This window comes from Oryzias melastigma, linkage group LG12 (genome assembly GCF_002922805.2).
Source record: "Oryzias melastigma strain HK-1 linkage group LG12, ASM292280v2, whole genome shotgun sequence".
NCBI lineage: Eukaryota > Metazoa > Chordata > Actinopteri > Beloniformes > Adrianichthyidae > Oryzias > Oryzias melastigma.
In genome coordinates this window covers 11,335,114-11,347,501 of record NC_050523.1, presented here as the reverse complement: position 1 = coordinate 11,347,501, position 12,388 = coordinate 11,335,114, and the positions used below count along the sequence as shown (strand labels likewise).

The 12,388-nt window shown below is 36.9% G+C and overlaps 1 protein-coding gene across 1 annotated transcript in view; it reads right to left on the bottom strand.

Annotated features, from left to right (window-relative positions):
* Positions 1-12,388, bottom strand: part of LOC112163022 (astrotactin-2) — a 313,961-nt gene that overhangs the window by 206,863 nt on the left and 94,710 nt on the right. The window contains exon 3 of the mRNA XM_024299108.2: positions 9,659-10,076. Coding sequence (XP_024154876.1) covers positions 9,659-10,076 — 418 coding nt within the window. The remainder of the gene's footprint in view (positions 1-9,658; positions 10,077-12,388) is intronic.

The following is a 12,388-nucleotide window of genomic DNA, read 5'->3' as shown; positions in this document are numbered from 1 at the left end:
ACTACACTGAAATAAACGTAGGAAAATGTAAAAAAAAATAAAATAAAAAAAGAAAAAAAAGAAAACACAGTCCAACACTTCTACACAATGTGTGTGACTCCCAGCATTGCTGGCAAATGTAAAAAAACAATGATGCAGCTAAAACAAAAGTTACTGTGCTACACTAACCTTGTAAGTAAAGTCCAACTCCACTTCATGTTGGTCACGTTAGCGGATTCACAATGTGTGTAACTGCTCACATTGCAAACATTAAAAATAGAGTGATACCGCTTAAACAAACATTACTGTGACGAGTCAAACTGCCAATCTTGTTTTTACCATGTAAAAAAATACAGTCCGACTCTACTACATGTTAACATTTTTACAAACAAAAAAAAAATTCCAACAAATTTGTTTGCAATTCATACGGAAAACAGACAGACCTTTTGATAGAGCGCTATGTACCTCTCAAAATCACTTCAGCATCAGTAAACATAACCAGTATTATACATATATAAGGTATTCTGGATAATAAGGAATTTAATCTTTTAGAAAAAAAAATAAGGCATATAATATGGAAAATATATAAGCTCAATGTACAGAAAATGTCAGGATTATGATGGGTAACTTTAGTTTGACAAAGCATTTAAAGTGAACTCGTAAATCTATTTAACTTCATTTCCACTTGACCAATTGCTTATACAGGCTGCGCTGAATAAGCATTCAATAAGCAATAATGTTGATTACTAACCTCTGACATTTAGTGGAAAGATGTGGTTTATTGTGAAAAATAATTGCAAAGATTTAACATTTAACAACAGAAGGTTAAACGTAATAAAGAGGACTTTTTTCCTGGTTAATACACGAGTTTACAGCTTCAAATTCATCACAGAAACCAGCTGCAGTTCACATCTGCACACTGTAACCAAAGTTTGTGCGGTTCTTTTCTTTGTGAAACGAATGCTTGAATGATCATGATTACCTTCCTAATCTTTGTAGAAATGAGGTCAGAGATTCTGAGTTTACATATTAAGCCTTGCATGAGTGGCATTATGTTATTGGGCTGCTTTGCGAGGTCAGCCTCTGGTTTTGCCAGAAGAAAAATATATTTATTTGGATACTGTGAACATCGATCAATGAATCAGGGCTCAGATTTGAGTAAGTGTTTGAATGGCAAATCCATCTGCCAAGGATTCGAGATGGCCATCAAATAGTCTCTGAAATACGCGTGTGGGGGGGTTTCAAAAATGGATTGAGTAGGTAAGAGGGTTCACATACTTCAGTTAAAACCACAGGCTCCATCAAAAATAAATAGTTACAATTCATGCAAGCCGGGCTGAGTGGTTTTTGGAAGGATACTTTTATATTTTACTTTAACAAAAATTAAACAATACGTGTGTGCATAATTGCTCAATTTAATTGCAGAAAACAACAAAAAAATGAAATCAAAGGTTTGCTTTAAATGAAGAAAATATCTGGATTTTCTCCAAACTTCAGAGACATTTCAGGCTGTCTGTCAGGATCAGACCGTCTCACTCCGTCTGTTATGTCTTCATGTAATTTTCTCCCTTCTGCTTCTCCTCCGAAGTCTTTTATTTTGTGTGCATGTGAGAGAGAAGTGATGGCTGGATTTATCAGGCTATTTTGCACCTTGATTTTATCAGTGATCTTTGTTTAAAACTACTCTGCACTGCACCAAGTCTGTCTACTCTGCTCATTGGTATTTAGCTTTTTGGGGGCCTGATATTTACCCTTTAAAGCATCTGTGTGTATTTCTCTTTTTTTTTTTCTCTTCAGTGGTATTTTGTGTTTTATCTCTGACTGCAAATGCTGTTTTGGCTCTGTGTCCTTGTCATGGTCAGTCAGCTCACTGAAAAGGAAGGATTTGTTCAGCAGACTGATCCTCCTTTTGTTTTTTTAATGCATTTCTTCTTTTTGCTGCTCTTCTTTGTCAAACTGAGACAATCAGGTTCAATTGGATTGAGACTCAGTTATCTGCAAAAAAATATGAAAAATAAAACTTTGTCTTTCTTTTGGCACCGTACACTTTACCCACCTTTAATGCATTGTACTGCACATAAAAGAGCATTTTTATTTTATTTTGTGAAAACAGTCTCTTGTAAAGTATAGGAGGATATAAAAGGTGTTGTTTCAATAATGTTCAGGAAATCTGAAGGAAAATCATGCAAATAGTCTTTTAAATACACGTAGTACATGTACTGTACTGCAACGGTTGCAGTTTTTTTTTTTTTTTGTGTAAAACCCGCTGTTAGTACACAGTGAATTTAATCTGTTATTATATTCAAAAAATGTTTTTTTATGAACGTCCTAAAACTTAATTTTGCCGTCCTAAAACTTAATTTTGCCATATTTATCCGCTACATCTCAAAGTGTGGTCAGTGAAAACATTGTTCGACTGTAAACTACTTTGTGAACTCTTTAAGATTACACACAGAGCAGCCTGTTAGCATTAGCTTCATGCTAATGCGACATCGCAGTCACCAAATCAACACTTTTTGTTAAACTTGTTGTTGCTGCTATAAGTCCACCAGTTTGTCATTTATCGAGAAAAAGTTATATTGTGATACATATCGTTATCCTTCCATCGCCCAGACCTAATTGTAATTAACCAAAATGTTTGTCATTTCCACAATATTAAAAATAAAATACCTTATTTCCATACAAAATGAAAGGATTTTGAATTATTTTAGTTAAAATTCTGAAGAATGCACACAATTCTAAGCTTGTAAAACTGGCAATAGTGATAAACTCTGAAATAATAATAATGCTTGTTCCTTCCTAGAAAGTGACACCCAGCATCAGGGAGGGGAAGCCGTCGTCCTGTCAGCAAAAAAAACGAGGAACAAGATTAGACCAGATTCCACTAAAATGCTGACACGGTCTTTGGGAGTTTTTGTCTGTCAAAAGTGGGATTTTTTGACAGGGATTCTTCACCCATAAGTGGTGCTTGACCCTCATCTCCTTCAGGGTTGAGGGGATTTCACTTCTTTGGCTAATGTCAGTGAAACACATGGAGAAGGATCAGGCTCCGTCCATGCCCTCAGGCGGGTTCTGCAGCTCAGGTGATGCTTAACTGCACTGCAAATACCCATGTCGTCTTAGAGCTTCAATTAGGGGAGAGAGGATTAATCTGAAGCTCATAACTGTTAAAAAATCCTACTTTTATGCTTCATTTTAGCTATTTTGTTGTTTCTTTAACAAACCTCAATTTTTATTGATTATTTTTAATTGATGATAAACCATTTGGAGTAATTTACTGTTACCTGTGCACCTCTTTACTACTTTCAACAGAAGATGATTGTCCTATGTTTGCTCCAGGTTTACAGGTTAAAAAAAGAAATACTCAAAAACACAAGTTTGAGCTTCATTTCTCAATATGTGTCCTCCATCATCAGAAAAAGGTCACATAAGCATGTTAAAAATACCAAAAACACAATTTTCATCACAGTGAGTCTGTAAGTCAATCAGAAATTTTCAAGATGAGACGCTAACTCCCACTTTAGAAGGGCACTTTTCTGTCTTTTTTAACCATGTTTTTTTTTTTTTTTTTGCTCACAAGAAAGCCCATTATTTCTATTTCCCACTCAGATCCTTTCTCCTTCTGCTTCGACTTGCATATTTTAAGGCCTTTACCATTTGCAGAAGAACAAGAATAACCTTCTATGTATAGCTCTTCTCTTGCCACGGGGCAGAATAAAATATGGATGCGTCTCCCCATGCTGCACCAGCTGAGCATCCCAGGTCATGCTTTGACCTCTATTTGCTTTAGAAGACTGAGGTTGTAACCTATAAGTTAAAATAAGCTATAGACATTAAACTGAAGATGTGAGCAGTTATTCATCCTATATATCACCCTGTTTAGAAGACCCTGACAAAATCATAGGTGTTTTTTATTTATTTTTTTTTTTTTTGTGAGCTACTGCTGTAAACCAAAAAGCAAACACCGCTGTAAAGTGCTGTAATCCAAAAATATATTTTTTTTATATTTGTAAGGAGATTCGACATTTAGAGCCATGCTCCAGGCCCAAAAGATCATTGTAGTGAACAAGATGCAGCCAAAGGACTGAAAAAGATGCTTCACCTCATAGCAGAGTCCTTCAGAAGTTCACTTAATTGTTTTCATTTGCAGAGCTGACAAAAACTAGTGGATTTAAGACCCACTCCGATCATCTTATGAGAAAATTCAAAAGTGATCCCTTGATTATGATTAAGCCATGTTTAGGCCAAAAAAAAGTGTTGTTTTCTAGGACATAGTTTCTGCAGAGAGGCAGGAGTTCATTAAAAATTCACCTCTGGGTTGTGGGCAGAACTGTAGATATGGAGCAACCCCGCCCCCGTTCCCCTTTCAGTTGTTGAGAGCTCTTTGTTTACACCTCATTTTGGTTCAGGGGCCACATTCAACCCTGATCTCAGGTGGGCTGAACAAGTAAAATAATAGCAAGATAACCTATGGTCAACTTGTTATCTGTAGCTTTGTTTTTGCCTTTTATTTTTTTGTTTTTTTCTCAATTGGAAAAAATTCCTAAAAAAACTAGTAGTCTAATTTCTTATCATCGTTATTGTTATTAATATTATTATTAGAGCTACTTTTATTATCTTTTTTGACAATTGTATTTTAATATTTGTAGACTTATTATTTTTATAGCAACTTCACAGCTGTGCAGCTGGCAGGAAACCTAACTGCACCTTACCCAGGTGTGGCACACATTTGCAAAGATTATTTCTTGATCTCTATTATTTCTTTTCCTATACACCCCTAGTGGCCGAATTGCACATTTCAGCCATTTCTTTAAGTAACCATAACTTGCCACAGAAATAGACTAGAAGCTTGTTTTTTTTTTTTTTTTTTTTTATCAAAATCCTTACATTTTTCTCTCTTCTTAATTGGGCCGGATGAAATGACCTGGCAGCTGAATGCGGCCCCCGGGCCGTATGTTTCACACCCCTGGTTTGCATTCTCTCCCACTAGCTTACAGCCTTTCACAACCCCACCTAACATTTAGTGCAATAAAGGAGCTATTTTTGTACAGTTTTGAGCCAGATTCCAGCCCAAAACACAGACATACATGGAGCTTGTGGCCCGCAGATTTTATTTACTATGAAACAAATTCAGTTTGTGTCAAATGTAATTTTTCCATCTGCTCCTGATTTGCAAAAACTTGATTAAAGAAATGCTAAAAAATGCAATTTTAAGCTTAATTTTCTTAAAATGTGGTACTTGATAATAAAGTAGCAGGTCAGGTAATGGAACTGTTAAGTTTGCACTTTAGTAAAGTGAGTTAGTTTTAATGTTTTACTATAAAAGTCAGTACAGTGCTCTGGTAGCTGCAGATGTTGAGACTTTGGTTTAGGGTTGAGAGTGTGCCCCATGATTTTCATTAAGTTTTGACAAAATTGCAGCAGTACTAAATATCTCAAGGAGAAGCATCACTTCACCAGTTCGCCATCCACGAATGATGCAATGATGTTGGCCTGAACTAGACAAACAGCTTCTTTTCAACCTGGAGGATATGCCACCTGTAATAAAAGCAGAGGCCTGGGAGTTTTTTTGGGGAAACTTAAACCACAGAGGCTGAGGTCATCGGGAATGTGAAACATCTCCACAGTGCTGGGGCTCTAAGGATGGATACGATTTCCAACAAGTTTGGAGGATTAGGTTTTAAACCGGGAAAAGACTGACAGCAGCGTTTGGAAAAAAAAGATAAAATGGCCCGAGGAAAAACAACAACTGAGTCAAACCAGCCAGTTTCTCTTTTTCAATAACTTTACAAGTGGCGAGCAGGGTCGCTTCCTCACTTCCCTAGCGTGTTTTTCAATGAAGTCTTCAGCCGCTGGAATTCTAAATTGCTTATCTGTGATTATCAACAGGAGTAGTTGTTTGTGACCACATTTGCAAAGATGTTTCCTTTATTTATAACAGATAAAAGTTTTTCTTTCAGTATTCTTGATAGATTGAGACAATTCTTTCTCAATTGTTGCAAAATAATAATAATGATTAAAAAAAAAGTGGTTTTGTGCTTGGTTGTTTCACATATTGAACTGATAGACTATTACTCGGTAAATTGGTTTCCCCCGAATTAATATAAAGCAGCTGGTATAAACAGAAATAACACACAGGAGAAAAAAAGCCTTTATGTTCATTATAGTGGCTCTTTACAGGAAAGAAATTTGTAAATCAACTGTAGCAGCTAGGGAACCTCCCTATAGTCCAAATTCTTTTTTTTCTTGACAATATAAAGTAAAACAGTTACTTCTTGGTACTTTGGGTAATGTGTGTAATTTTGAGCTCATAATCAAGCCTTATCTGTGTTTACAGCAAAGAAAAGATCCTAAGTAATTAGCTTGGTGGGTTTTAACCAACAACATAATTTAACCAACAAGAATAAGAATTACAGAAGAAAAGCTCAGAGCAGACTTTTAATTAAACGGTCATGCTCAAGCGATTTTGTACAGGAATCTGTCAGTTTTGCTGTTTCTTTCTGTGTAAAATGTTTAATTAGAAATATTAAAATAGTTGGTGTTGTAATAATTGCCTTTTGGTCTTACTTTAGGTCTTTATTAGGAATTAGGTGACATCCAGTCAGACCTTTATTTTGAAAAAGCTAATATTTGCCTTTGGGGTTGTACTGACATAGAAGAACACAGATGAGACTTCCTTTGTGAATAAAATACATGTTGACTTTGTTTCATTTGATGTGTCAGTTCTCAGAAAATTGCTCTAAGCTGGCAGGAATATTAGATCTTAAAAATGCTGTGTTCAAAAATGAATTTTACACCATTTTTTTGTTGAAATATTCTTCTTTGTGTGATTTTTTTTCTTCCTAAATTGGATGGGAATAACAGGTTTGATATGCAGTAAAAGCCAATCACCATTAATGAGATGTCTCTCATTTAACCAAATTTGTATGCATATAGAATATCACACACTCGGACCACATGGATATTAGGTCATCTGTGATTAAAAATATATATTTTAGAAGAAAGTTAATTGCAACTACGTTCAGTTTGCTGTTAACCAAATGACTTAAAGTGGTTGTTAACATAAGCAGAGTGTAAAAAAACAAAAAACAAATTAGCATTGGCTCAAACCTTGAATATTAATTGCCAATATGCATGATGTTCACATACCACATTTTATAATTCAATAACTGCTTTTAGTGTCAGCTGCAGCATAAAATGTGTTAACAATTATGCTGTGCTATTAGAATGATAATAAAACTACGGTCTATTCTAACAGAATTTATAGGGGTGATTCCATTCATCCATCCATCTTCTCCCGCTCATCTGGGAGCGGGTTGTGGGGGCAGCAGTTAAGCAAAGTTAACTAGACTTTTCCCCCTCTGGCCACTTCTTGCAGCTTCTCTGGGGTGATCCAGAGACGTTCCCAGTCTTGCCAAGAAACATAGTCTTTCCAGCGTGTCCTGGGTCTTAACCGGGGCCTCCACCCAGTGGGACATGCCCAGAACACTTCCTCAGATGCGTCCAGGAGGCATCCAAAACAAGTGCCAGAGCCACCTCAACTAGCTCCTCTCGATGTGGAGGAGCAAAGGTTCTTCTCTAAGCTCTCTCCGGATGACCGAGTTGGCCAGTTGTATTCGGGACCTTGTTCTTTTGTTCATGATTTAGGGCATGGGTGCCCAAAGTGGGGCATGTGGGACAAATCTGGCCCTCCAAAAGTTATCTTTTGACTCCCCAAGTCATGGCTGCAGAAACCTATTGATTTTCTATGATGTTCCAAAACTCTACGGTTGTAATATACTTTTGGCCTCCGAGTGGTACTGTTAGCCCTTTCTTTGCATACGGCTATGGGAGAAGCTAAGGGTGTAATGTGTTCCGTGTGGTTTACTAGGCATGGTTCGGGCCACACATGTACCGCAGATCACCCCCTCCTCCTCCACCGCGGACGCTACGATCTTTGCGCACATTATTAAAATCAATTATTTTCACACCGATTTCAGTTGACATCATATTAATGTACTGTACGCCATCTTTGTTATTACAAGCGTCAAAGTTGCTTCTTGACAATTATCCAAAACCCGAAGCTCACACCGCGTGTGGGAGGAGCTTCCGTCAAAAACCTTTCTCGAGCTCGTCATGGAGGACGCACATACTTAGAGATCAGGTTTATTGCAATTGAAGAGCTGAATAAAAGCATAGTAGATTTACCACAACGGACCAGTACAATGACCACATAACTGTGGACGCCGCTCCAATCCACCTGTCGATCTCACACTTCGATCTTCCCTCACTTGTGAACATAACGCCAAGATACTTAAAGTCCTCCACCTGGGGGAGGAGCACTCCACCCACTTTCCCTGGTCAAGAACCGTGGCCTCAGACTTAGTGGATCTGACCCTTAACCATGCGGTGAACTGACCCAGTGCATGCTGGAGGTCCTGGCTTGATGAAGCCAACAGGACAACATCATCTGCAAAGAGTAGAGAGAAAATCCCGTGGTCCCTAAACAAGACCCCCTCCAGCTCCTTAGGTCCGCCTAGAAATTCTCTCTGGGGTGGGGCTGGGTTCTGGGTGGGGCTGAGGTCACAAGTCCTCAGATCCAAGAACAACAGTGTGGTGTATGTCCTGCTCGTGGATTGGTGATTCTGTCTGGGTTTTTTTTTTCTACCTAAAAGTATTTACATAAATTTTGCTACAGAATTACTAGTAAAGCTCAAACGAGAGTTTCTGAGTGGTACTACAAGCATTCAGCAGGTTTACCCTTTGAAAACTTGTACCCAGATATTTGTTGATGCTTTTTTTTACAATACTCTAAAACTGATTTGCAGAACAGACAAGTACTTTTCCATTTTGTACTTGTGTTTGTTTTCCATCTTGCCTCTTACATTGTATTTTCTCGGAAGTCCTTTTCCAGTCGAGTCATTTTTTTATTCCTCTCACAATCGTTTTGTTACGATGGCAGACCCTCTCGACCTCCATACTTACGCCTAATGTCAACACTTTTTTATTTCATAAGATTAAAAAGAATTGTTTTTTTCTTAAATTAAAAAAGGGCAACATTATTCAAGCATCTGTCAGCATCCTAGCAGCACACTTACTTTTTTTTAACAAGATTAAGAAAAATAGTTGGGAAACGATAAATATTAGGGGATCAAGAGGGCATCTCCACTAGATTAATATATAATTTAGTATGGCATGAGAAAAGAGGAGAGTCTCCTTTTCAGTCAGCATCTTAAATTATTAAAACACAACTTGACAGGAGATGACCTTAGGTTTAACAAAATATGATGTCGACAAATTTGCTGCACAGCCTGAAACGAAAATGTCTTTTTAAAGCCATCAATGTAGGCTTAAACCAACTGTTTTCATTACTTAATTCTGTCAACCCCTAAATGCCTTGGTTGTAAAGTGAATCAATGTGTAAACAACAAACTTTATAAGAAAGAAAGGTTGCCAAGTTTGTGTCAACGGCAGTTTTTACTTGTGTGCTTTCACAGATAAGGAGGCTTTGTAGATTTTGTATCTGAATGTAGAAAAGAGGATTTCTGCTTTATAGCTTGTTTTGTTGGGTCATCTGAAGGACAAACACCCAAGGACTTTGTACAAAGAATGCTCATAAACTAGTGAGCACAGCTGACAAACACAATAATATTGAATTTTCTTTCTTCAGTTTTCAAGCTTTTCAAATTTTAAAACCTACCTCGTTTCTCGAAATGCTTAATATCATCCTCTTTGCACATGGTGTCCGTGTGCCCTCCGATGTTAAGTCCATAATCATCCAAGACTTTCCCGTCGCTGAGCTTGTGGAGTTGGTTGGGCGTGGAGTTCAGCGAGTGCCCGCCTCCATCCTCGTCGTCACAGTCGTAATCATCGAGGATGGGCGTTTCCCGAATGGGCATTCCGATGACGGAGCCGCCGTGCTGGTGATTTCCTCGGGAGCCCCGGTAGCTGTCGCGACCCTGCGGACCGAGCAGGATGGAGGGAATGTAGTGGATCTCGTGGGTGGCCTCGGTGCTGGCGCTCTTTTGGGGGATGCGACGACGCTTGCACCATCGGTGGCGGGTGTACAGGACAAGGGTGAAGAGGAGGATTAGGAGTAGGAGTGCAATTAGGCCTCCCTGGGTTAAAGAAACAAAGAAAATTAAAAAAAAAGGTCATAAACACCATGTTCAGACTGGAAAATTCTGTCTGTCCGGATAGAGTTGGCTTAATTTAGTTCGGATCAAGCCCTGAGCCTTACTTTTGGTCTGTATTCAGACTGCTATCAAACAGAAATTTCTGTTTTTTAACTAAAGTTGTTCGAGAAAAGCCTGTGTAAATATCCATTTAGTTATTGGCCAGGAGTTACGAGGGCGAGGTAAAGCAATGGGAGAGAGAATAATGGGAGTCTTACACTTTCCAATCCTAGTTGAGATAGTTCATTTACTCAAACTTTAGATTTTGCTAATCAATTTTAAACATCTATATCAAGGTCAGATACATCACTTTTTATTTATCCTATTATTTTTTGTTTTTACCACAATTGATATATAACAAAACAAGAACATATATCAAACAAATAGAGGAACTGTACACATAAAGCACATTGTTAATTCTTTAGACAGAAAGAAGGAGAAAAAATAAAACAGTATAATTAAACAATCAAAAAAGTGAGTAAATGAGACTTGGAGCTTTGGGTATTCATATTTACCTATATATTTATAAATATATGTGCATTTGAATATATATAAAAATATTAAACAACATGTAGTTAAGACACTTAAATGGTCTTTTACTCTATTCCATTTCTCATTAACATGTCTGTTTCAATTTAAAGGGAAGCTTTCACTTTTTCCATCATGTATACTTGTTTCACTTTGTTTTTCCAGTTATTTTTTTATTGTTGGTGGTTTAATATTTTTCCAATTATGTGTCATCATTTGTCTACCAATTGCTAATAGTATATATATATATATATATATATATATATATATATATATATATATATATATGACCTGTCTTTGTTCTTTATTGAAGTCGTTGGGTAACTGGCCAAGTAAAAAAACTGTGTGTTTGTGGGAATTTCTTCTTTGAATATTTTTCTATTTCCTCTTTTACATTGATCCAGTAGTTTCTAACAATAACATGACAATTTTCAAACATTTGGTCCCATAGATAATTTTCCAATTTTATTGTTGGATTCGAATTTCCATTTTCTTTTATTGCATAAATATGAATTGCACATGATGACGATCTTTTGTAATATCCGAAAGGTAAGATTTTGAACTGTAATCTGTTTTTCTAATATTACTATTAAGAGTTTTTCTATGCAGTTTATTTATTTATTTAATTGTGTCCCTTTTGTTGTGATTTGTAGTAGTAAAGTAGTTTCTGAATTGTAAAAATTGTAAAGTCTTTTTGGATGAGGTCATATTGTTCTTGCAACTGGGAGAAAGATTTAAGATGTTGTCCCTCAAATAGTTAATGTAACCCTTCTCCATCCATCTTTTGAAGCCTATATCCCCTAATGATGGTGGGAAATCAACATTTTCAGTTATAGGCATGGCGCGGGAGAGTGATCCAGGATCTCTGATTTTGTTTTTTATTTCTGACCAAATTTTTAGGGTATGTTTTATCCATTCACTATCTATCTTTAATGTATTCATTTGTCTTATATTCATGAAGTAGAGCATTGACAATTGTATATTTTTGACTTCTCCTTGTTCTATTTGATTCCATTGAGCTTCTTTATCTCCGGTTCACCAGGTTACCATTGCCCCTAATTGAGTAGCCCAGTAATACATTTGGTAATACATTCAGGTTTGGTAGTGCCAGGTCTCCTTTATTTTTAGCTAAGTAAAGAGTTGCAAGTTTTATTCTTGTTTTTTTGTGTTGCCATATACGTTTGTTGATTGTTTTGTCTAAAATATTAAAAAAAGAAAATGAAACTTTTATGGGGAGTGATTGAAACCCATTTGTTAAGATTATTTAGTTTTTTTTTTAAATAATTTATTATAATTTATTTAAAAAAGATTTGTTGTTACACGTGTAAGTGTGACTCCCAAATACCTAAATCCTTATTTGGGCCAATGAAAGGTTGCTGTTTCATTAAGTTCATGTAGCCATGTCCCAGATATCATAATTGCTTCTCATTTGTTTTGGACGCAACACTTTGGCTATGAAGGTACGCTGATAAGTGTGAGAAACAGTGTGAAAAGCAATGTGTATTATGTTTAAAGTTGGTTTAATCAGCCTGTATTCAACCAACCATATCTCAGTGAGTTGCTTTGTCTCATAGTTGTTCCGCTACTCTGTTTAGATCCCGCAATCCCTGGCTGCGGTGGCCATTTTGGTCCAGTTGTTCCGCTCCAAGCAAAGAGCCTATTCAGACCAAGGAACCTTAGAACGAACCAAAGCCCAGTCCACTTGGAAATGAACCAAGATCACCTCG